At 43.6% G+C, this 25,782-nt stretch overlaps 2 protein-coding genes across 5 annotated transcripts; one reads left to right on the top strand and one right to left on the bottom strand.

The window, feature by feature from the left end:
- The first annotated feature begins 820 nt into the window (after positions 1 to 820).
- Positions 821 to 18,740, top strand: Smagp (small cell adhesion glycoprotein). 4 transcript variants are annotated; one of them, XM_047549315.1, is made up of 4 exons: positions 821 to 956; positions 1,857 to 1,928; positions 16,676 to 16,753; positions 18,005 to 18,740. In XM_047549315.1, exons 2-4 carry the CDS (start codon positions 1,895 to 1,897, stop codon positions 18,181 to 18,183), a joined length of 291 nt encoding a protein of 96 aa, XP_047405271.1. In that variant the 5' UTR covers positions 821 to 956; positions 1,857 to 1,894; the 3' UTR covers positions 18,184 to 18,740. The 4 variants fall into 4 exon arrangements, with proteins under 4 accessions (XP_047405271.1, XP_047405272.1, XP_047405270.1 ...); XM_047549316.1 differs by lacking the exon at positions 821 to 956 and adding an exon at positions 981 to 1,211; XM_047549314.1 differs by lacking the exon at positions 821 to 956 and adding an exon at positions 984 to 1,152.
- A 2,138-nt stretch (positions 18,741 to 20,878) lies between these two features.
- Positions 20,879 to 23,953, bottom strand: Dazap2 (DAZ associated protein 2). The gene is made up of 4 exons (XM_047549312.1): positions 23,812 to 23,953; positions 22,712 to 22,830; positions 22,095 to 22,340; positions 20,879 to 21,096 (listed from the first exon to the last, which is right to left on the bottom strand). Exons 1-4 carry the CDS (start codon positions 23,822 to 23,824, stop codon positions 20,968 to 20,970), a joined length of 507 nt encoding a protein of 168 aa, XP_047405268.1. The 5' UTR covers positions 23,825 to 23,953; the 3' UTR covers positions 20,879 to 20,967.
- Positions 23,954 to 25,782: the final 1,829 nt, after the last annotated feature.

The raw sequence follows: 25,782 nt of genomic DNA, 5'->3' as shown, positions 1-25,782 counted from the left end.
CAGAGCCAGTTTCAGAGCCTGAGTTATATACTATTACATTCTCTTACTCACTGAGTTTCTCTGATTAATGTGGAACATTTCCTGCCACAAAGTATGGTGCTAATTAACATTTATATTAAGGTGGTTCCCATGTGCTAGAACTTCTGTTATGAAATGACTTTATAAGCAATGATCACTCTCAAGTACCCCATTTTAGGCATTAGGAAACAGAATTTGGAGATGTTAATTTGTCCAAAGTCACACAGCCAGCAAGCAGCCGAGCTAGGTCTGTTTGAATCCAAAGTCCAGGACACTTTTACCCTCCACATTGGAGGTCGATTGTCCAGTGTGGTGGTCGATTGTCGAACAAGTAAGATCTGGGTGAGGCCTCGTTTCTTTGCCTACCTCACCTGCAATGTCTCACGACCCGCGTGTGTACCTTCTAAATTGGCTTACAGTCCAAGCTTCGGGACACCAGACTATTTGCATAAATGATACGCAAGAGCAGGCATATGCAATTTTCTACACTTGCTGAAAACTCAAATTATGTCAACCCCGGGGAGACCCGACGGTCTCTGTTAGCAGGGAGTTCAGATCCCATCTGCTCTGGAGCTTCTGGGCGAGGGAGGAAGCGGCTCCGGATGGAGAGTACAGTGACAACCGGAGAAGGGAAGGCAGCCTTTCCTCCCTAGGGAGCAGAGGCAGTCCGGCGGGCAGAGGGAACCTGGAGAGGGCGGTTTCTCTCCTCTTTTCCTGTCCCACCCAGGCGGCCTGGCCCCCACCCCCACTCGGGCCGGCCTCGGCCGCTAACTCTGCGCGTCTGTCCTCGGCTTCCTCCCGCGCGGGGTCCTCCTCGCGTCCCTCTCGCTCGGCCTCTCCCGGCAGCCGCGAATCTCTGCGGTTCCCGCCCCCGTCCAGTTCAAAAGGAACCGCGGAGTGGCTTCGGGCCCTGCCCCGCAGCCCGTCCGACTGGTAAGGTGAGCACGCGGAGGAGGGGACCTGGGGAGGCAGGAGGGCGAGGCGAGCGCGGTCGCCCACACTCACACGGCAGCCACCTCGGCCGCGGCAGGAACTGAAACCGAGAGCGGCCGGAGCTCGGCGTCCCGGGACGCACAGCCGCGCCGCCCGGCGCGCACCGGCGCCCCTCTGTGCGCGGAGCCCTTCCGAGTGCCGGTAACTCAGGAGGGCTGTGGGGGCCGCGGCGGCTGCGGGGCAAGCACCCAACCCTCCAGGTCCACGCGCGACCCTCGACGTCCGTGGAGTTGGGGGGCCCTTGGGTGCTGGAGTCACAGGCTGGGGTTCGGAAGGGCGCGCCAGTGGGGTCGATCGGCTGTTGCGTGGACGGCGCACTGGGCAACTAAGGGAGGACTATGGGGAAGCGGGCCAAGCACGGAGAAGCCGGGGTCTGCGACTGGCCAAAAGGCGTGTGGGGCCACCGCATCTCGTTTCTTTGCCTGACGGTGCCCCTGCCCCCACCCCGCTGGGCCTGACCTTCTCGGCCCTCTTCTGACACCTAGTGGATGGCTCCGCCCAAACTCCAGGCGGTAGCAGCCCAGGTACCTGTAATCGCGCTTTGGTATTTGCATACCTTTGCCTAACTTTTTCAGGCCTTAAGAGATCTCTTAGATAAAATTGGGGGCCCAGTGAAAGGGTCGCAAAAGTGGCATACCCCAAAACTGGGGGTCCCGGATCTGCTCTTGGGGGAAGATTTGTACCTGGAGCCCGAGGAGATAACTCTGGGAGACCCAAAGAGAAGGGTTGAAGACAAGCTCTAAGGGGAAAAGAGGAAGTGGGGAAGGGACTTAGGAAAAAACCTGACACCAAAGGAATCTCCAGGTCTACCCACGTCATTACTGACTTTTTCCTTCTTCCTACAGATCTGCCTATCCTGCAAGGTACTCAACCCTTGGCAGCAATGACTGACCTCCGGACCACACCTTCTCCTGGAGGTAGGTGAAGGCCTTGCCTAATCCAGTGCAAGAGAATTGTTCAACATCTCCTACCCCTAGATCAGGCCTGGAATTCTAGGAGGCCTCAGCCCTCCCTGCTTGCCTCACTCAAGAAAATGTCCTGGGAAGCAGGAGGCAACAGAGTGTGCCCCTTAGGGCAGTTTTATTCTGAAGTCTTCAGAACCTGTAGAGTTCCTGGCCCTACTACTTAGAGCTTTGTGACCTTGATTTTCTGAAGTTCTTTATAAGCCTAAAAGAGCAGCTTTACATTCACCCCCCCAATCATTCATAGGGGTGGCAAAGAGTGTGGCAGCAACCCCCATAATTAAACATGAAAAAGGAACCTTCCAAAGATAAGGGGCCAAAAGATAGCTTTTAAGCTCCAGTTTCCTGGTTTATAAAATACGGAAAATAGTACCTATTTTCTGAGGCTATTTGTGCGGTTAAATGAGATAGTCCATATAAAACACCTAGAACAATGCCTAGTATCTAGAAAGCTCTAGTAACATTGGTTAGAATTATTAAGTACTTGTTAGAGACCCACTTTTCCCTGGAAAGGGATTCTACCTTCTAATTCCACTCCTGTTATACAGACCTAGTATTGAAATCCCATTGTGCACACCTGTAATCCTAGAGGCTGGGGAGGCTGAAGCAGGAGCCAGCCTCAGCAACAGTGAGGCACTAAGCAACTCAGTTAGACCCTGCCTCTAAAATAAATACAAAATAGGACTGGGGATGTGGCTCAGTGGTCGAGTGCCCCTGAGTTCAATCCCTGGTACCCCTGCTCCCCCCAAAAAATTGTTCCCTGGAAGTATGCACTGGCAGGGATCTACCTCATGACACTGAAAATGGATTCTCACCTTCCAGAGAATCAGGCTGGGTTAAACAAACTATGAGATATTTACATATTGATTGCTTTTTTGCCAGATAGGGTGAGAGAGGAAGAACTGCTTGATCTGGCTTCCTTTGTTTTCATATGCACAGTCTCATTTGTCATTAGAACCAACATTCCCTTCTTTTATTGATATGAAAACAGGCAACTGACAACCCCAAGGGAAGTCCAAGACAGTGTCTCCTGTGACTGGTGATGAATACAATTCAGACTTGTAGTTGTCTGGTGAGAAGAGATAAGAAAAAGGAAAAATGGGTAGAAGTCTAGCTCAATCCATTGAGACACCCCCACACACACAGTGAGGAAGGGATCTGAGCATCCTTGGCAGGATGGGTGAGGTTTATGGAGGCAAAAAGGGATGTATCTAAATGTATCAATTAGATGATGATGGTGCCAAGTGTGTCGCTCTAGAGACTGGGGCTTACCCAGGAGGTGTTCAGGAGGAGAGGACAGAGGACTTCCAGAATGAACCTGCCCCTGGGGATACTTGGGCAGTTGGCATAGCTGGTTAAGACCTGAGCAAAGGAGAACTATTTACATTTGTTTTTCTTCTTCCTTTTCAAAAATCTGTGGTAAAACAAATACTACAAGTGTTACCATTTAGCCATTTTTTGTGTACTTTAGTGGTGTTGAGTATATTCACATTGTGGTGCCACCGTCATCAGTGTCCATTCTCAAAACCGTCTCATCTTCCCAAATGAAACCCCACTCCCGTTAAACAGGGACTCCCCATTCTCTCCTCCCCAGGCCCCTGGCAACCACCATTCTACTTTCTTTTTTTTTTTTTTTTTTTTTTGGCGGTACTGGGGATCGAACTCAGGGCCTTGTGCTTGCAAGGCAAGCACTCTACCAGCTGAGCTATCTCCCCAGCCCTCTACTTTCTATATCTATGAATTTGACTCTTCTATGCACCTTATATAAATAGAGTAATATAATTTTAGTCCTTTTTGTCTGGCTTATTTCACTTGGCGTAATGCCTTCAAGCTTCATCCATGTTGTAGCATCTGTCAGAGTTCCCTTCCTTATTAATCTGAATAACAGTCCCTCCTATGTATGTGCTACATTTTGTTTACCATTCATCTGTTGGACCCTTGGGTTGCTTCTGCCTTTTGGCTGTTGTGAATGATGCTGCTATGAACATGAGTGTGTAAATATCTGTTCTCTGCTTTCAGTTCTTTTGATACCCAGAAGTGAAATTGCAGTGTTATGTGGTAATTCTATGTTTAATTTTTTTGAAGAACCACCTTGCCACTTTTCCTTGTGGCTGTACATTTGACATTCCTACCGGCAATGTACAAAGGTTCCAGTTTCTTCAGATCTTGTCCAGTTTTTGTTTTTTTTTTAATGTGGTGCTGGAGATCGAACCCAGTACCTCACTTGTGCTAGGCAAGTTCTCTACCACTGAGTCACAACCCTAGCCCCCATATTTCGTCAACACTTGTCATTTTCTAGGGTTTTTGGAGTAACCAAACTGGGTGTGGAGTAGTATCTCACTGTGGTTTTGATTCACATTTCCTTAATGATTAGTGATGCTGAGCATCTTTTCATGTGCTTATTGGCTATCTGGGTATCTTTGGGAAAGTGTCTATTCAGGTCCTTGCCCATCTTTTAATTGAGTGTTATATTATTGTTTTGTTGATATTTACATTACTTTCTTTCTTTTTTTTGTACTGGGGATTGAACCCCCAGGGGCACTTACCCACTAAGCCACATCCCCAACCCTTTTTTATATTTTACTAGAGACAGGGTCTCAAAGAGTTGTTTAGTGGCTTACTAAGTTGCTGAGACAGACTTTGAACTCTCAATCCTCCTGCCTCAGCCTCTTATAGGCCTGTGCCACCACACCAGGTGATATTTACATCCTTTTTTTTTTTTTTTTTTGGGGGGTGCTGGGGGATATTTACATTCTTGACCCAATGAGTGACATGAGTATAGTGATATTTTAGAACATACCATACCTACCCACTGGGTCCAGGCAAATGTAAGTTCAGGGACAGAAATGGAGAAAAGAATAGCAATCACAGACAGAAAGGCAGCTTATTCTTTGAAGGATGAGATAACCAAGGGTCCAGCTCTTCACTCCACCCTTCCTGCCAATGCCTCCTCCACGTCCCTCTGCCCCAAACTATAGAGATTTCCTAAAGGAGATATCCTTCAGGGCTGGAAAGCAAGGGCTAATTTATGACTTTTCTGGGCCCTTGGAACATTCGCCTTTTGTGGGCTTCTTCATTTGAAAATAAAAAAGTTAAAAATTGTATTTTATAACTGCATTGGCATAAAGAAGAATATAATATTAATATTATATACTTATAATTAATAATCAATATAGCAACATTAATATTTATTTAACCTAAAATGTGTTGTTTCTTCTTATTAAAATCATTAAAAAGCATTTTCATGGGCCCACAGAAGTGCTGTAGACCCTGGGCACCATGCCCAGTGCAAAAGTCAGCCCTGTTAGAAATAGGACAACTGAACTTTGCCTTGTGGGCTCTGCCCACCCTACCAGGGAAAGCCCATCTCTTGCCACCTAATAATCACATTGGCTACCTCTCAGGTTGTCCTCACCATTTTAAGACATGTGGCACATTTTTCCTTCCTTCCTTCCTTCCTTCCCTCTTTCCCCCACTCCTTCCTCCCTTCCCTTCTTCTTTCCTTGTTTTCTTTCTTGGATTGAACCTAAGGGTGCTTTATCACTGAACTACACCTCAGCCCTTTATTTTTATTTTATTCTGAGACAGGGCCTTGCTAAGTTGCTGAAGCTGGCCTCCAATTTGCAATCCTCCTGCCTCAGCCTTCCAAGTCACTGGGATTACAGGCATTTGCCACCACACCAAGCCACTAAGCATTTTTCATCATGCTTATTCCTCGTCACAACCCTGTGAGGCAGGTTTTATTCTCATTTTACTGAAGCAAAGCTGAGTTTCAAAAAAGTTAAGAAATTTTCAGTGATTAAGAAAATTTCCCAAGGTGGTGCAGCTAATCATGGCAGAGGTAGATTTTGTGCCAAGCCTGTCTCATTCCCAAGCCTGTGTTCTTTCTGTCATGGTCGACTGCTCCCAAGGTCTCACTCCACCCCAGTGGCCCCTCGGCACACATGAAAGAGAAGGAAGGAAAAAGGGACAAAATTCCAGGGTGGGTTCCCACGGTAAGGAGAACTGGGGGAGTCGCCTTTGCTGGGCAGGTCTAGAGCAAATAAGTAGGTTGGCAGCCTCAGGAGGCAACAGATCTGATGCCTCTGTGATAAGAGCTTTAGCTCAACCTGGGAACAAGGACCACAAAGAAAGCAGCCAGTATGTGGGTCAACAAGAAGGGTAAATGGGCAGAATAGATCTTGAAGGTTATTTGCTGTTGGTTGGAACTTGGGTGGAGCCTTTAATCTTGTTGTTGTCCTCGGCCCTGGCCTCCCACTGACAAGAAAAAAGGTGAGAAGGGAAGGTAGAGAGTAGCATTACTATTTTTTTGTTTGGACAAGTTGACAGGAAAGAACTGGAGTAGGAACAGGGGAGATAATGGGGGAAGGTTTCAATCCATTCCCTCCTCCTTTTTTAGGTGCTGGGAATGTAACCCAGGGCCTTGCACATGCTGAGCCAGCCCTTTACCACTGAGCTCACCCAAGCATGTTGCCTCCCTTTTCACACCAGGTTTCCTGAACTTAGATCACTTTGTTGTTGTCTATTTTTTCATTTAAAAATTAATACATGTTAATGTGTTAATTAACATGTATTAATTTCCCAGGCTAGTCTTGAACCCCTGGGTTCAAATGATCCTTCTGTCTTAGCCTCCCAAGTAACTGGGACTCCAGGTACCCACGTCACCACGCCTGGCTCTATCCCATTCATTTTAACAATTGTATGGTGTTTCCAGAGTGGATGGCCTATAATTATTACAGCATTTCTCTACTAATAGACATTCAGAAATGTGTCTTGCAAACAGTGCCACAGTGAACACCCTTTCCATTCTGCCTCAAAACACAGAGAACACTACCCAATGGATGTGTAAATAAAATGCCCAACCGAAGGCAAAGAAGGGAACTTGGAAAGTTGGTAGTGTCCTATGGACTAAAGAGAGAGATTTGAAACACCACTCAGCTAACTGCTGAGCAATCTGTTGCTGCTTGATTCAGCTTGCTGTTCTGCATCCTTGAGGTGGAGATAAGATAATGCATGTTTTATAAACTGCAAATGATAAATATTGATTATAATTCTGATGCTTGAACCTGAAGGCCTTGCTCATAAGCCCCCAGGACACTCTGAGGGGTTCAAAGTTTTGATATTCTTACTTTTTAAATTTTTGGCTATGCTGGAGGTCAAACCTAGGGTCTCATGCAGGCTAGGCAGATGCTCTATCACTGAGCTTCATTTCCAAGCTCAAATATTTTTTACAAAATATTTTTGGTTGCAGATGGACATGATACCTTTATTTGGTTTATTTATTTTTATGTGATGCTAAGGATCGAACCCAGTACCTCACTTGTGCTAGGCAAACACTCTACCACTGAACCACAGCCACAGCCCTCAAATATTTTATTTTTGAAGAATTTTAGATTTATAGAAACTGTCAGTTTCCTTTAATGACATTACCTTCTATGAACGTACATTATGAAAACCAAGAAATTAATATTGGTGCAATGTGATTAGTCAGAACTAAACTATAGATTTTGCTGAAATTTTACCAGTTTAAAATTGGATTCTGAAGAGAAATAGAACACTTCCAATTTATAAAATTTCTGAAATTAAATCTGAGCGAGGTCCTGAGGATCAGCCTCGTTCAACTACTAATTCTGTGCTCTGATTTTCTTTCCAGTAGCCTATGAACCTGTGATGATTTTTGTCTTCTGTCTGTCCAGGAGACATCTGTCTTTTCCCTCCAGTTTCTGTGCTTACTCCTCTTGTGTAGGTCACCCCTTGGTCCACTTGAAGACAGAATTCAAACTCAGCTCTTCCTGAATTTTCTCTTGCAAACTTCCCTTATCTGACATGGTTTGCCTGCACACCTCAAAATTGTGACAGCAAATGTGTTCAGCAGTCTAGGAGTGGGACAAAGTAGGGCTGCACTAAACCCCTGCATGCTAAACCCAGGTAGAAGGTACCAGTGAAGTGCACAGCAAAACCAAAGATCTTGCAAAGAATGGTTATAGCTTAAAATATATATATATATATATATATTTATATATATATATATATATTTATATATTATATATATTTATATATATATATTTATATATTTATATATATATGTATATATATATTTTAAGCTATAACCATTATTATTACCCTAATATATTAGACTTTCTTATATTTGTTTTTTGACTTAATAATTTTAATTTGAATTATATAAAGATCTTAATTTGGCCCAGGTTTGTCATAACAATATCAATCCAAAACAACTAAGGTCAAATCTCAGTGGAAGAACTTCTGTCTAGACTGGTGTCATTCAATTCTTTGACAGACAAGTTTTACTGCCCCACTTACTTAGTCCTTAAAGTTAGGCTATATTAACCTACTTTTCTCACAAGGATATTTAAAACAATTTTATCAAATTTGGGGATTCCATCAATCATGCAGCACCTTTATCTCTCCCTAAGTCCTCTCCCTATCCTCTTATTTATTCACTCACTTGTTCATTGATACTGGGGATTGAACCAGGGATGCTCTACCACTGAACCACATCCCTGCCCCTTTTTATTTTTTATTTTTAGACAGGGTCTTGCTAAGTTGCCCAGGTTGGCCTCAAATTTGTGATTCTCCTGCCTTTGCCTGCTGAGTAGCTAGGATTACAGGCATGTGCAACCACGCCTGATTCTATCCTCACTTTTAACAGATGACCCTGCATCCTATTTTCTTGAGCAAATTAAAGTTCTCATAACAGAACTGCTAAAGCCCTACCCCTATCTCCCTCCTACCTGTGTCTGTGCCACATACTCTGCTTTTCCTGCTATTAAAATGGATCCACTCTCTGCTCCCATCTAGAGTCCACCCCTCTATTTGTACACTTAGATCCCATTCTTTGGAGGACATGGTTCCAGCCACTCTCCCCTGTCATGCTTCGATTGTTCCCTCTCATATGAGTCATTCCTGTCCACACATAAACACACTGGCATTTCTCCAATCCTAAAAAACAAAACAACTGAACTCCCTTTCCTCTCTAGTCACAGCCCTATTTCTCTGCTCACCTTTACAGAAAAACTTTTTGTAAGAGTTTATTTATATTCTGCCTACAGTGGTTCTTCCATTTCTTTTTTGAACCCACCCTAAACCACAGTTTTATATTCAGCACTTCACCAGCACTTGCAAAGGTCATTTGTGACCTCTGTGAGGTGAAATTTGGTGAATGGTCCTCGTATTTGAACTGTTTAGCTGCTATTCAGTCTCCCTGGGCTCAGTCCTTGGCCCTCTTTGTGTGTACTTACTGTCTGTGGGTCTCACCTACACTTGTGGTCTTCAATATACTGATAGGTTGGGTTTTTGTTTTGTTTTAATCTCCTGTCCCAATCTCCTCCCAAAATGCTAGTCCTGACATCTTCACTTGTGTATCTGATAAGCAGTCATGTCCCTTTCAAGTCTGTTTCTCCTCCAGGCTTCCTTATCTCAGGTAATAGGCCCAAAACGTTGGTATCATCTTTGATTCCACCCCCACATTCAATGCTGTTAGTCCTTGCTTCAGAATAGAATGGAATCCCACCACTTACTCACTGGACTGCTGCTAAGTGCAATCAAGGCTTTTGTGCAAATTGGAAAAAGTCTCCCCCTTTGGTTGTGCAAGGTACAACCTGCTTTTACCCTTGTCCCTACCTTCCCGCAACCATTGTCCACACTGCAGTCAGAGGGATCCTTTAAAATCAATCCCTGCTTGGGGGTGTGACTCAGTAGTAGAGCACTTGCCTGGCATGCATGAGGGGGGCCCTGGGTTCTATTCACAGCACCACATAAAACAAAAAATAACAAAATAAATCTCTGCTTCAGTTACAAGTTTTTACATAACAAACCACCCCAAAACTTGATAAGTTAAAATAACAATTTGCCTGAGGGTTTAGGTCAGTATTAGAGCACTTGCTGAGCATGTACAAAGGCACGAAGTTAGTCCTCAGCACTCACAACAAAACAAAACAAAACCAGTTTATGATTTTTGACAGTTCAGTGGGCTGGTTGGGCATACCTCTGAGGACTTCACCTGTGCTCACTTGGGCAACTGCAAGGTCCAATGTGGCCTTCCTCACACATCTGATGGTTGATGCCATCTGTCAGCTGAGCCATGAGTGTTTGGTTTCCTTTCACATGGCCTGTTGTCCTCCTTTGTACTAATTGGACTTCCTCACAACATGTTGGTCTCAGGGTTTCAGAAGTAGTCTTTGGAATTCCAGGCCCCACCTCAGATCTACTGAATCAGAGTCTTCATTTTAACAAGAACCTTAAGACATTGTTATGAACAATAAAGTTTAAGAAGCATTACTTTAAAATAGTAATTTAATCTGTCTCTGTTCAGAAACCTATAAAAGTTTCCCATCTCGCTCACAGAAGGAACTGAGGTCCTGCTGGGTACAATGTAGCGTGCCTGTAATCCCAGCAACTCAGAAGGTTGAGGCAGGAGGATGGCAAGTTCGAGGCCAGCCTTAGCAACTTAGCAGGACCCTTGGCAACTTAGGGAGACCCTGTCTCAAAATAAAAAATAAAAAGGACTGGGGATGAAGCTTAGGCATAAACTGGATTCAATCCTCAGTATCAAAACAAAAACAAAACTCAGATCCCTGTAGTGACCTACTAGGCCCAAGTTCTATTCCCTCCTTGACTTCATCTCCTCCTCCTCGTCTCCTTGTCCCTTCCTATGCCTTTAACATGCCAAGTATGCTCCAGCCCAGGTGTTTTTTAACATTATGGGCAATCCTACCTTGAACTTGCTGTTTCTTCTGCCAGAAATGTTCCTTTCCCAGATCTTGTTGTGACTGCCTCCCCGCCTTCTTTAAGTCTTCACCCAAGTCGTCTCATCAGTAAAGCTTTCCCTGACTACCTTACTTAAAATTGTAAGCCCCTTCCACATCCCAACTCCCTATCCACTTTCCTACTTGTATTTCTTTTTCTTATGTATTTTGTTTATTGTTTACTGTTTTCCCTCTATAACAATGTAAATTGTATGAAGAGAGGGTTTTTTGCCTGTGTGGTAGAATTATACATTACATAAAATTTACCATTTTAATCTTTTTTGTGGGGGGAGGTTACTGAGGATTGAACCCAGAGCACATTACCACTGAGCTGTATCCCCAGGTCCCCCTTTTCTTTTTTCAGTTTTATATTGAAACAGGATCTTGCTAAGTTGCCCAGGCTGCCCTCCAACTTGCCGTCTTCCTGCCTTAGCCTCCTGAGTTGCTGGAATTATAGATTTGAGTCACCACACCCAGCTCATTTTAACCATTTTTAAGGGTACAACCCTGCGCATTAAGTACATTCACATCATTGTACATTTACCATTGTTGTTATCCATTCTAGAACTTTTTCATCATCCCAAACTGAAACACTAAACCCATTAAACATTCCATATTCTCTCCTTCTTCCAGCTTCTGACAACCTCCATTCTATTTTCTGTCTCTATGCATTTGATTATTCCAGATAATCAGTAGAAAATTAGAATCAGACAATATTTGTCCTTTTGTTTCTGGATTATTTCACCTAGCATAATGTCTTCCAGATTCTTCCATGTTGTAGCATTTGTCAGAATTTCCTTCCTTTGTGTTTGTGAGTACACACACATTTGGTTTATCCATTCATCTGTTGATGAACATTTAGATTGTTTCACCTTATGACTATTGTAAATAATGCTACTGTGAACATTATACAAATTTTACTGGGTCCCATTCCTTTCTTTTGGGTATATATTTCCAGAAATGGAATTACTAGATCTGTAGTAATTTCATTTAATTTTTGGAGGGACAATGATAGTAGAAATTTTTTCCTGTTTCATTCACTGATTTGTGCCCAGAGCCTAGCACAGGGTTCACACTCAGTAAATGATTATTGAATTAACTTTTTAATTTCTCTGTCTACAAACCTGAAATCTCAGTCTAAGAAGGCTGACAGCTTGCTTACTCCAGCCTGCTCTTGGTGGTTCCATACTGACCCTTCATGCTTGCTGTTCTGAGTTCAAGGCCCCTGAAGCAGGCCCTAATAACTTGTTCCAGAATGTTGCTGGGGAAGCTGATCAAGCTCTCCAGTTATTTACAGAAATCCACCTCCTAGTCAAGTGCAGTGGTGCACACCAGTATTCCCAGCAACAAGAGAGACTGCTGCAGAAGAATCACAAATTTAAGGCCAATCTGGGCTACTTAATGAGACTTTGTCTCAAAATTAAAAGGGCTGGTATGTAGCTCAGTGGTAGAGCACCCCTGAAATCAATCCTCAGTAGTGTAAAAAAAAAAGAAAGTAAAAAGAAAAAACACCTTCCCACAGCCCTTCAGGTTCCTGGTCTCTTCCTCTTCCTCAGAAGCTTCTGTGTTACCAACAGAGATCCCATTCACAAACTGTCAGATCCCTTGACTATCATTTATCTGGACCCCTTTTAGAATGGCCTGGTACTTTCTGAGAAGCTTCCTTTTTCTTGATCTCACTTTTCTGTGTTCCCAAGGCTCCTATAGCTCCTTAGTGCAAAAATCATTCTCTTTGATAGGAAACAGAGGCAAAAAGGGCTGGGGGAATTCTGCTTTCTCTTACTTCACCTTCAGACCCAAACATCAAGTCTAGCTCTTTCTATGTTCTTGTTCCAGATACAATGTTTTTGAAATTGTCCTTCAAATTTCCTTGCCACTTTGAGCTACATATAGCTTCCTGACACTATTTTTTAAGTCTCTGGCAGCCTCTAATATAGGCATTTCTGCTAGAAGACTTTATGTACATTTTTTTTAAAAGATTCATTCTGATATCACACTATTGAACATAAGGGCTTCAGGACAAATAGCATTGGAGCAGACAATACAACGCCAGAGCTCTAATAAATACAACCCCAATAAAAATATTGGCAGAGTTAAATCCCCACTAGCATTTGAACCTTGAATTCCACTCAGTCCTTTGCAGCCTATACCCAGGGCTGGGTGCTTCCTTCTTCTAGATGTAGATTCTAGAGAGCCTTTGCTTCTAGTACAGACCATTCTCATCAAAAATAAAAATCTGAGGTAGGGTCTGTTTTCTTCATTAATCCATTGTTTTAGTATTGAGGTAAATTGCTTTGAATTCCCTCACCTGTGCTTACTGCTTCAACAGATGGCAAAATGTAAGTGGAAAGCAACTGTATCCAAAGAAGGCATCCTACTGTACTTTTTTTTCTTAAGGTGTTCCTGTATTAATAAAATGTTCTCCTGAGGCAGAAGGAATCACAAGTTTGAGGTTAACCTGGACAATCTAGTGTGAGACCCTGTCTCAAAAATAAAATAAGGGCTGGGGATGTACCTCAGTAATAAATCACCTCCCTCTGTGCATGCTCACACACACACACACACACACACACACACACACACACACACACAGGTTTTCTAGTTGTGAGAAAACTTGCCTCTGATTAGGTCAGGAACTAAAACTGGGAAAGTGGACATGCTTTCCACGTTTCACTGATGTAATCACCTCTGAGTAATCACCTATGATGAAGTTCACTTTAAATCTGTATTTGATTGTAATCTGGCTTTTCTTATAGGTATTCATACCTTTCTCTCTCTCCCTCCCCCCCCCCCTCTCTCTCTCTCTCTCTCTCTCTCTCTCTCTCTCTCTCTCTCTCTCTCTCCTGGCAGAGCTCGAGATTGAACCCAGAGCCTTGCACATGCTAGGCAAGTATTCTACCACTGAGCTCACCCCAGCCCAAGTATATCCAATACTTTCAAACCCTCACACATTTTGGAAAACTTGTTATGTTGCCTTATAGTTATCTTTCATTGCCACTTCCTTTTTTCCCCTATTGGAAAAGAAAAGGACGGTGGTAGGAGGGTTTGGTATGAGCACGTTCCTTGGGGTTTGGGGTAGGTTGTTCAGGATTCAGACTTTGGTTCATTCTCTGTTACTTCATGTGTAATATGAGTCATGCCTCCTAACTCTCCTTGGGCCTCAGTGTCCACATCAGCAAACAGAAACTCCCACTTTGAAGTGATTGGTGTTTTAAGGATTAATAATGATGTATATAAAGTACCTAGCACAAATCAGGGTCTTAGTAACTGGCAATTGTTATAATTGGGTTCATTTGTAGAATTTCCCTACCAGGAATTGTTTTCCCTTCCAGATTCTCTTTCCAGGGACTCTTGTGTATCTGTTCTCTGAAACATACTAAAATTCAGCTCCATGGTCAGGTCTCTGGTCGACCTCATCACCAGTATATTCTCAGCTTCTATGTCAGTGTCTCTGGTACATGATGGGTGCAGAGTATATTATTGATTACTTGAACTAAAATTACTCATCTTTATATTTAGGCCTTGGACGTACATTAACATTCTCAGTGCTTTGTGTATCTTAAATTCTTACATGTTTAAGGAAGGCAGAAAGATGGAGGGTGGGCCTGGGAGATTTTTAGAGAGGAAAGTGCCTGGTGAGAGGAGGCAGTCTAAGGTGATGACCAGATAGAGAAACTTCAGGATGTCTTTTTGGTGGAAGTCTCAGTATTGTTTAACCTAATCTCAGACGTGACATCACATCACTTTTGCCACTGTCTGTTTACTGGAAGCAAGTTACAGGGTCCATCCCACACACCAGAGGAGCCCATACACAAGGTGTCAGTACCAGGAGGTGAGGATCTTCAGGAGCCATCCTAGAAACTGCCCACCCCACTCCCATTTCACAGATCAAGAAACCTCTGAGGTTCAGAGAGTTAATAACTTCCTTAAGTTCATCTAGTAATAGGCTGGGGCAGGATTCAAACCCAAAGCAGCTTTTCCTTTTAATCACTAAACATGTAGTCACCTTAAATGATACTTTAAGTAGTACCTATTATAATGATACATGTTTTCTCATTTAATCCACATTTAGCCTTGTAAAGTTGGTTAATACAGTCTCCATGGATAATAGATGTGAATGAATGAATCAGGGTCAAAGTGACCAAGTACACTCCCATTCCTAAATAAAGTGGAGCAAAGTTTGGCCTGGCCTTGGGAAGGGGAAACTCCCTAGGCAGCCCATCTCTGCTTTCTGTGTTATAGGACCAGAATGGCTCATGAAGCTCCCCTAAGACCTTTGACCCCTCTTAGCACAGGCTCACCAGGCCACTATTGTTGACACAATTTCACTTGCCCTGGATGGAAACCTGAAGGTGTCAGGCACTCAACAGGAATATGCTCACCCTCTGCACCAGCCACAATGGCCTATTGAGTCCTGTCTCAGAGCTTTAATAGCTTTAATCCTGGCTATTGTCTGTGCTTAAAATGTACCCTATCCTTGTTATCCAGTAAACTCCTACCCCTACTTCAACTCCCAGTTCAAATATTACTTCCTTGGAAAGTCACCCTTGACTGGAAGACTGCATTGGGTCCCGCTACCAAATGCTTTTCTAAATGTGGAATTTCCTTTGTCATGCTGTTTGCAGTTCCGAACAATAGAAATTGTGGGTGTGGTCTGTAGAAATTGTGGGTGTGGTGGAGGATAAGCTCTGTGAAGCTTGCCCTGTCTGCTTTACTCTGCCATCCCGGGTGTGTCTAGCACAGCACCTGGCCAAGTGGCGACAGGTGCTGCTGTGGTTATTTATTGAATGAACATAAGGGTGATTCCAGGGTCAGCCAGCCTGCCTTTCTCTGGATAAACTCTATCTGGCAGTAACCTTTACTTAACTGTCATCTTTTCAAACTGATGCATTAAAATACTAATTAAGAAAGAATTAAAGAGCTTCTTGACTTCCTGTGGAAGCATTTTAAATGTTAAATGACTTCTGGAGGCTACAGTTTTATTATGCCCCAATTCTGGGTAATGACTTAGCTGGGGTTTTCAGGCTCTGAAGGATAAAAGGAGTACTACAGAAAGGGGTGCAGGATAGATTTAGGATAGGAGAAGCCTTGTTTCAGAGCCTTTCAAAGTGTAGGGCCTATCCTGGAAGTACAGAAAAGGGTTTTTGATGGGGGTACAGGGGCATTATTTCATTATTTAAAAATGATTATAAAGAGTTAGAACCCTGAAAAAAATGCACATACAATGACACTTTGATATAAATATCTGTACATGGACATACACTCATCATTTGATTTCATTTATGTAAAAATATGTGCTGAGCACAGTGGCACATGCCTGTAATCCCAGTTACTTGGGAGGCTGAGGCAGGAGAATTGCAAGTTGAGGCCAGCCTGGACAACTCAGACCTTGTCTCTAAAAAATTGGGTTGGGGGAGCTGGGGATGTAGCTCAGTTGCAAAATGCCTCTGGGTTCAGTTTCCAATATTGCTAAACACACACACACACACACACACACACACACACACACACACAAACAAACAGTTCTTAATAATGACTTATCCTTATTGTGTTACTGTCACAACAACCCTATAAAGTGTTATCTGCCTTTTGCAGATGAAACGACTGGTACATAGTAAGGTTATGTAATTTTCCCAAGGTCACATAGCTAGTAAAGGACAGAGTTCACATTTGAAATCAAGTGAGTCAGGCTCAAAAGCCCATACTCTTAACCATTGTCCTAGGCAAAGAGAAATCCATCAAAATTTTCATTGTCTTTGGGAAGCAGTTTATTTTTTCCTCTGTTCTCTAGGTTTTTCTATTCAGATTTCCTGTAAGAGCTGAATGATGAACTTTTGAATAGAGAAAAAGTTCAGGTGATGAAATTTGAAGGACAAAGATATGCTTTAGAACAAAAAAAATCATCCCATTTCTTTTCTACTTTTCTAAACTTTCCAGAACTGACCACCCCACTTCTGCAGGCCACTGAGGCCTTGTCCCCAGAAGCTGAAGAAGCCAGCACAGCACTTATTGCAGGTAACAAAGGCTCTGAGCCAAATCCAAAGGACCCCTGGGATCAACTGCGATCTTGCTCCAAAGCAGCCTGGAATCTGGTGTGATAAACTAAGAACTGAGAGAAACACCACAACATCAGGGACCAAATCCATTAGCGGACTCATTCTAGCATAGGTTCTTGTACACATGACTATTAAAAAAAACTTCTGTCAGAGGCACTGCTGGTAAATGGTAGGTTGGAAGGTGACCACAAATACGCTTTGGTGCATATGGATGCTACACTCAAGTACGTGGGCAGGAATGAGGATATATGTGGTTTGTTAAGTGGGTGAAGAAGAGGGAAAGATCAGAAAAACCCTTGCCGGAAGCTCTGGATTTAAAAACACCTTTCCTGTTGGGATAACATGTTTACTTACTTACTTCCCATTTCCATCGTAATCATCAGGAACTAGTTTGGGAGGGACATTCAGTTTTGTCAAAAATCAAAAGCATTGTGTCATGCTGAGGTGGTATACCCCTGTAATCCCAAGGACTCAGAATACGGAGACAGGAGAAGCACAAGCTCATGGCCAGCATCAACAATTTAGCAAGACCTCAATAACTTAACGAGACCCAGTCTCAAAATAAAAAAATAAAAAGTTCTGGGAATGTAACTCCATGGTAAAGTGCCCCTGGGTTCGATCCCCAATACCAAAAAAAGAAAACAAAGGGGAAAAAAAGCATTGCCTCCTTAAGAACTAGGAGAGTCAGGTATAATGGCACATGCCTGTAATCCCAGTGGCTCTGGAGGCTGAGGCAGGAGGATCACGAGTTCAAAGCCAGCCTCAGCAACTTAGTGAGGCCTTAAGCAACTCAGTGAGACCCTGTCTCTAAATAAAATATAAAAAAGGGAGCTGGGGATATAGCTCAGTTGGTAGAGTGCTTACCTAGCATGCACAAGGACCAGGGTTCAATCCCCAGCACCACCACCAAATAAAAAAAAAGGGGGGGGTGTGGGGGCTGGGGGATATGTTTCAGTGGCTAAGCACCTCTGGGTTCAATCCCTGGTACCAAAAAAAAAAAAAAAAAACCGTAGCAGATCCTGGATACCATGGATACCATGTACCATGGAAGTCAGGCTTGAAGGGGGAATTGGAATTTGAAAGTGTACACTAGTTAACTAAAACAAGGAAACTCTTAGGAAGTGAGGAAATCATCTAAGTTAGGTGACCCAGTGAATCCCTGAGAGGTCCTCAATCCTGAAACATCTCCATTTTCCCTCTCCTTTCCAAGTTGTTATCACCGTGGTCTTCCTCACCCTGCTCTCGGTCGTGATCTTGATCTTCTTTTACCTGTACAAGAACAAAGGCAGCTACGTCACCTACGAACCTGCAGAAGGCGAGCCCAGCACCATCCTCCAGATGGAGAGTGACTCAGCCAAGGGCAGAGAGAAGGAGGAGTATTTCATCTAATGATTCTCAGGCCCCAAGGAGCTAATTCCTGGCTCCAGTGCTAACACATCAACTGTTTAATTTATTAGAGGAAAGTTTTATCTGAAGCCAGTGAGTGACATTGATGTGGGCAATTCCAAGCTTCTTCCAGGGCACAGGCCCAAATGACAACAGAACTGAACTCCCAGTTCATGACCAGGGACATGAAAAAAGCTGCTTATGTCTTTGACCAGACCATGTAATAGAGTTGGTGTTTGTGACTCGCCAAGGTGGGGCTATGCTAGGGAACATTTGGTATGTGCCTCAACACATTGAAGGAAGGAAAAGAATGTCGCTGGTCATACTCTGTTCCCTCACCTGGTCACCTAGTTATAGCCCTAATGGAAATATCCATAGAATTTCTTCCCAATGGTTGGATTCTGTAGGAAAAGGCCAGGTTAGGAGGGATAGGAGACTCGGGATCTTACCTCCTGATGAATGTGCTGCATCCCTTAGTTTCAGCCCCCCTTTCCATGTTCCCCAATAACCTTATACGTATGCTATTTTTAGCCAAATTAAACTTTTTGATATAGAAATCAGGTTTTCATGTGTAAGAAGTTAGCTACATTTTGACTTAATCTTTGCTTAAACTTTTTTGACATCATTTTCTTTTGCTATTTAATCCCTTTGCATATGTCCTATTCTAAGCAGTAAGGAACCTAGGGAAGTTCCAGAAATTCCCATAACTTATCGGCAGTTTGAGACCGAGATGGTCCAGGAAGCTTGTCCCAGAGGAGTATCATCAGAAACATACCCTGGGAGAGGAGTTGGTTTAGTCTCCATTGCTGGCAAGAGTCAGTGTGTCCCAGATCCCATACAGAGGAAACCAGGAAAAACTTACCTACCTCCTTTCCCACCAGCTTCTTCACAATCCATCCAAGAAGCTTCTTGAATTTAATTTAGTTTCAAAATGATGTGTGTTTAAAAGGTACAATGTTTTGGTATAAATTATTAGCTCCTCAGATAATGTTTACTTTGGAATTAAGCTAGCCCTCTTTTAAGGTCTTTATCTATTGACTTCATTATCCAAGCTTAAGTGACCCAAGGTAAGATCCAAAGGCTGAGCAATTGATCTTGCCAGCCTAGATTCCAGTTTTCAGTATTTCACCACACAGAACTTTGGGAAAACTAACTGAAGGGTACCTGGAATGTATAGGGGGATTGCAATACTAAGACATTTTCCTCAATTTGAACTGTAGAGCAAGTAAGGAGAAACCAATTTTGTTCCCTGAGTAAGTTAAGATTCAGAATCCCAGGATATGGAAGTTGTTTAGGTAGTGAAGTGAAAATAAGTGTAGACTCTAAAGTGAAATTCATGAAAATAGTCAAAAATCTTGGCCTTGTACTCCTGCATTTATTTCAAAGAAAACAGAATAGCAGCAGCACCTAGCTGAGTTCTAGGTGGGAAATAAAAGAAGTTATATGCAGAAGAAATCTAAAAACAAGCTAAGTAAAGAATCCTTGGAGTGAGGTGTAATGCAACTTCATCACTTTATTCAAATCTTCAAAATAGTCTTTATTCTACATTTTTAGTATAAAAAATCCACAAGTTAAGTGCACCACAGTGTAGAGAGAGACATACAACGCTGAACTTCCATAACAGTCAATGGTACAGTCAAACATCACATGTACAGAACACAAAATTTAGATGAACTGAAATTATAAGATAAAATAAAATCCAATTTCAGAAAACAAAAATCAAAATATTAAGGATCCCTGAAACATTCTTAACCCTAATGAGATTTCACTGGACTCAAGTCATTTTATAGTGAGGCATTCACAATATGACCCTATTAACCCAGTTTAGGAATTCTTGGAAGCCATGAGTGGTGGCATCAGACACTGACAAAAATGGTAACCAATTTTTGATCTGAAAACTCCTCTTAATTTGGCTCTAAAGTCAAGCCTTTGAAATGCATCCTCCTCCTTGCCCCTCATATTTTAAACAAACTTTTTTATGGGACAGTTTGCACTGATAACCTTTGTTCAAACAAAGATGTTTTTCTGGCACCAACACAAACTGGGTTAGGTTCGTGTATGCAGAGAAAACCTATGAGGAGGGTCCAAAAGGCACCCTCTAGTTTTGCCTGAGGAGATGCCAAAGCAGAAGCAATGTGCTTGGGGCACAGAGGGGGTTTCAGAGGATCCTTGTGAAAGACGAGTTAAAAGATGGCAAGTGGGGAGAAGTGCAAGGAGAGAAGGAAACGAGTCTGACTGGCTTTCTGTCCTGCACCACTGATTTAATGGAGATGGGTGGAAGGAATGGAAGACTAGGATTGGAGATGGCACGTGGGGCAAAGGATGGAAAGAAAGAGGCAGACAACTAATGCGTCTCATTTAACAAGAAATATAAATCAAAGACTTAAAGGAGATTAAAGACCAATCAGAATAATTTGGCAACTTTAATTCTTAGGAAGATCAAAGTTCCCTCCAAACCTAATTTGATGTTTTATTACTAAAAGCAAAGACCAGTATGGTACAGTATTACTCCGGAGGAATTAAAGGAAGATCCTTAGGGCTGCTTCACCCACATTCATTTTATGAATGGATACCTCCCCTACCTTAAAATGCTTTAGGGAGGTACTGCTACCATTACATGGTTCCTTATTAAATTTGAAAAGTGCCTGAAAGTTTGGGCACCAGAAAGACACCCCAACAACATGTGTCTAAACTGCAACTTCAGGTTAATATGACTAAAGCAGTTACATTGTGAGAAGTGCTGAAGGTATGTGATGTCTTTCCCGGCACAGAGGCGGCCTTGGTTCCTCACCAGATGGTGTAGCCACCATCTGAGCCACCCATGAAGAAGTTTCCCTTCCGCTGAGTTACAAGGACGTTGGCTCCCTGCATGACTGCAAGCTGAGCAGCATTGGGAGGGCATCCAGGAGGCGGAGGCTGAAAAGAAAGGACAGGTAGAATGGGCAAAGGGTAGGAGACATGGTTGAAGCGGAGTTCCTTAGGAAGATGGCAGAATGCTAACCAAAAGTATTTAAGGAGCTACTGCCACCAATTTTGAGTTCTAAAGCAGGTCTATTTTCTCTATGAACCTAAGACACAAGCAGGAAAGGGAGCCTATCACTCATTCAAAGAGTTCTAGCTCCAAGATGAAGTCTATGGGTACCAGCCTCCACAATCATTTTCAGGGTAGAATATTACTCCCACTCATATACCCCAAACAGGGATAGAACACACAGGATCCCTAGGTAGTTGTGTTTTTTGGGGGCTGAGATGCTTTGAACATCTAAACATACATTCTACCAATGAGCTACACCCCCAGCGTTTCAACTAGAAAACGCTACGTTTCAACTAGATCACCTACGTTTCAACTAGATCACTGGATTAACTAAAGGCTCACTAATGACACAATTTCCACTTCATCTCTAGCATATGGTTCCTGAGTAGATGGCCTTAGCCAGAACCATGTGGACTCTAAATCCCATGCATTGGGGAACTAAGCAGCAGACACTGAAAATTAAAATCCCTGTCTTTCTAAAAGCTACTTATTAGGGATTATGCATTCTACTTTTTTAATCATCCAGGTTCCTAATACAATACCATGCTGACAGCAAATATCAAGTGAATGCTTATGGAATGAATAAGTAACGTTACTAGACTTGTTCATTGTACCAAAATGAACTAGAAAAGCAGCAAGCAGAACTCATAAGGCAGGAAAACAAAGGAATCTGGTTAACTCAGACCCCAGTGAATGCGCCAGATGCTCATCACTTGCCACAGTTCTCCTGCTCCTTTGATCACTTTCTACTTATTGGATAGCAGTAGTCACCCTAGTACTGGCAATGATTTTCCAGGGATGGTAAGAAAATGAGTATGAAGTCATTTCAGAATGTTAAAATACACAAGGGCTGAGTTTCTTCTAATAAGGTCATACTCACAGGAATGTTGCCAGCAGTAGCCCCAGCTCCAAATCTGGCACCTGCATCATACCCTCCTTCCACCAGCACTGTTGAACCAGGTGGATAGATGGGACCAACTGGATAATAAGCCATAGGGATTGTGGAACCTAAAGGCCCGACAGCCACAGACTGGGCCATGGGAAGATACAGAGAGGCGCCAGGAAATGCAGCTGACATGGTAGGGACTGTGGCAGCCCCTGGGTGCACAAAGCTCGGACGATAGAGCTAAAACAGGCAGAGAGAAAGCAAAATGTTACTTTGTGACATGTCTACTTGAAATCTGTTTATCAAGTCAATTCTTGTGCAGATTACACTTTTTGTGAGTTATACAAGTTATCTTTCCACTGGCATTCAATATTCTGGATCATTTCTTGCTACAGTCAGTGTTAGGCTAAAAGTCCACAAACTCATCTTCTTAATCCCAACCTGTGCTGAATAACGCAAGATAATCAGATAATGCATTCTCAATTCCAACAAATTGCTGGATTTTTAGATTACTCATGTGAACACTTCTGTTTGTAAGATCAGACTTAAAGACTGAAAATATGGTCCAACAGTATTCTCAACTAGTTCAAGTTTGATAAAACTGGAAGTACCTCTGAGTAAGCAGGTGGAGCATCAGTATAGGGTGGAGCCTGAGGAAGATGCAAGGTCTGAGGGTATACTGGATTCCCAGGAGGCTGCACTGGGTAGGTTGGCTGCGTTGGATACTGACCTGAGGACAAGAAAAAATGTACAGAGCCACCAAAATGAAGCAGGATATACTGTGCAGCTAACTTAGTGGGAGTAAGCAGATTTACTGACCACTCCAGAGGGCCTGACTTCTGAAGCCAAGAAAATAAGCATTGTCTTTGTATCCTTATAAATGGAAGGTGCTGGGTTCTGACTGGACAGGAAAGGCACTGTGCCCACTAGCATACTGATGTAAATGGAAAGTCTAAATGGGCCCCAGATCCCTCCGGAATGCAGGACAGGTCTGGGGACCTGTTCCTGAGGTTCTGGACTGCTGATGTATCAAGTGTGCTTCTGCTCTTGAGAAATCTTCACAGGTCCAGCTGTAACCAATCCAGACTTTGTAAGTAACAGTGGTTCTAATTATTTACCTCGCAGATTCTTATTCAAGGTCGACTTCCAAATAAAGAGAATATGTGAATGGAAGTGAATCCTGAGACCGGGAAAAAGTGAAAGGAATTGTGTTCTGACAAATACATCGGCACAATCACAGGACCAGGGTAAAATTCTAGCTTCGCCACCGAAGGGAAGGGGGAAAGGGTCCTTGCAGGCCCCGGCCTCCCACCAACGCCAGCACTTCACTAGTTAAGCTCCGTGCCCTGCCTGTTGTTCTGGAGCGGGGCGCCCCGCCTCTGCCAGCTCTCCATTGGCCCACCTTAATCCCTGCTCTAGCTCCCTATTTGCTCCTGTGGACGTCCATCACTACAAGGCCCCCCCACACACACACCGTAGCCCGTAGCTCCAAACTGCGCCACAGAGTTTAAGAGCGAAAGGGCTGGGAGAGAGCTAGCCGCGGTAGTTAGGGAATGACGAAAGCGTCAGGTGCAGCCCCCAGGACTGCGGCCCGCCGAGGGGCGCGGCGCAGCCCATCCCAGGCCTAGTGTTTGTTGACCCTGGGTTCCGAACCCGCTCGCTCACGGTCCGCACTATCCCCACGACGGCCCCAACCGCTCCCCATCCTTGCCTTTGCTGTTCATGGTGGCTGCGGGTCCGGTTTGACTCCGCGTCGCGGACGGTTATTTTTTTCGTCCTCTTCCTGTTCGGAGTCACTTCCGTGTCACGTGACGATCCGCCCGCCTGGCGTCACCCGACGCCCAAGTGCCGTTGCCGCCGGAAGCCCCTCCCCTTCACCCGGCCTCCATTCCCTGAGGGCGGGGCCCTGGGCCCCGCCCAGTCGCTCTAGTCCTCCACCCCGTCCCCATCCCTCGACTGGAGGAAAACCAGATATGTACAGGTATTGTCTCAAAACAGGGTCTCTCGGTCGGACGCTCAGAGGCAGGACGATGAAACCATTCCCCGAAACCTCTTTCTGCCTACGCTCCCTAACTCAAGGTCACCTCACCTTGGCAATCTTTCCACAAGAGACAACTTACACACTTTTTCCAAACTGCCTAAATTATATTCCCCAAGCCTTTGTCTGTTTCGCGTTTATTTTCCACCAAACCCAGCTTTAGTTTCAGCTCCGGAAAGATCTATTTTGCTAGTTCAGTTCACACTCTCCTTTCTTGACTAGACCCTCCGTGACTCTGCTGCCCTGTACCAGCTACTGTCTATGGATGGTTACTTATGCGTGTCCCTGTCTTTTTCGCTTAAAGGAAGGAGTTGTGTTTTGCGGTGCCCCATAAGAGCTAGCACTGTTCTCATAGGCCCTGCCCTTTCTTTGGCACCTGTTACAGGTGACCTGACTTGGTGCCTTGTAGATATTTGTGTGTTGCTTCACTTCAAATTTAATTGTCCTTAAGGATAAGTATGACATCTGTTAGGGCAGCAGTTAAGTTTTTTCCCTTTCTTCATTCAGTATCTGCTGAGTACCTGTTATGCACAAGTAAGGAGATGGAGCTAAAAACAGCCCAACACTATATTCTCATAGGGTTTAAATTCTGTATTGTAATAAAAATAGGCGGAAAAGCATCTAAGAAGGGAGAACTTTGGAGATGAAAGCCCTTAATAAACATTAGAATCCTGATAAATATTTGCTGGTTAGTTAATTAAACCAATAAAAAGACCCATACTCTCCGTAACTGGATAAACCCCTGCTTTTGTCTCCTGTATTGCATTACAGTTTGCAGAGCACTCTGAAAGTGCACGTTGTCACCTGGTCTTCAGTCTTCACAACAGTCCTTGTGGCAAGCAGGGCTTGTTTGAGCATTCCTGGTTTTAAAAGTCAGAACCTACAGTTTGAAAAACACTCTTTTTAGTGGACGGTCATCCCCAGGGCCTAGCATTTTTCTTGACATGAAGTTTGTAATCAGTAATTAATGAATAAATTAATGAATAACTCCTTGGAGGTTAGACCAGGCAACTCTTTTCTGTATCCTAACTTTTCCAGGTCAGATCCTAAAAGTGATCCCAACTCAAAGCCTGGAAATGGGAGAGGTCACTAATCTACCTTCACCCCTACTCAGTGCTCAGGAACTTAGAAAATAAAGGAATGAACAGAAGAAAGGAAACTTCCCTTATGTCTCCTTCTGGGACCTCAGGGCCCCTGAAATTGTGTTCACCGTAGTAGTCCATGTCAGTAAGAGCTCAGGAGGTAGACTCAGTATCAAGACACTAGTTCTTCCAGGCACAGTAGTACACACCTGTAGTTCCAGCTACTTGGGGTACTGAGGCAGGAGGATTATTTGAATCCAGTTTCAGGCCAGCCTAGGCAACATAATGAGATCCTATCTGGGGTAGGGGGACAGACTCTGCTACTAATTAACTGACCTTGATCCTCATCTAATCAGCTCCCACTTATTCCCTACTATGTATGAGTCAGACACTGCACCAGGCGCATTCATTTAATGTCCACAGCAGTCTCTGAGGAAGGTGCAGGTAACGGAACTATATTTCAGTCAGGAGAGTATCCGAACTAAATACACAGCTACAGAGCCAGCATTCAAATTCAGATCTACTGTCATTGTTTTTAACTCAGTTTTATCATCTGCCAAAG

The sequence above is a fragment of the Sciurus carolinensis genome, chromosome 4 (genome assembly GCF_902686445.1).
Source record: "Sciurus carolinensis chromosome 4, mSciCar1.2, whole genome shotgun sequence".
Classification (NCBI taxonomy): domain Eukaryota; kingdom Metazoa; phylum Chordata; class Mammalia; order Rodentia; family Sciuridae; genus Sciurus; species Sciurus carolinensis.
This window is presented reverse-complemented; position numbering and strand designations above follow the sequence as displayed.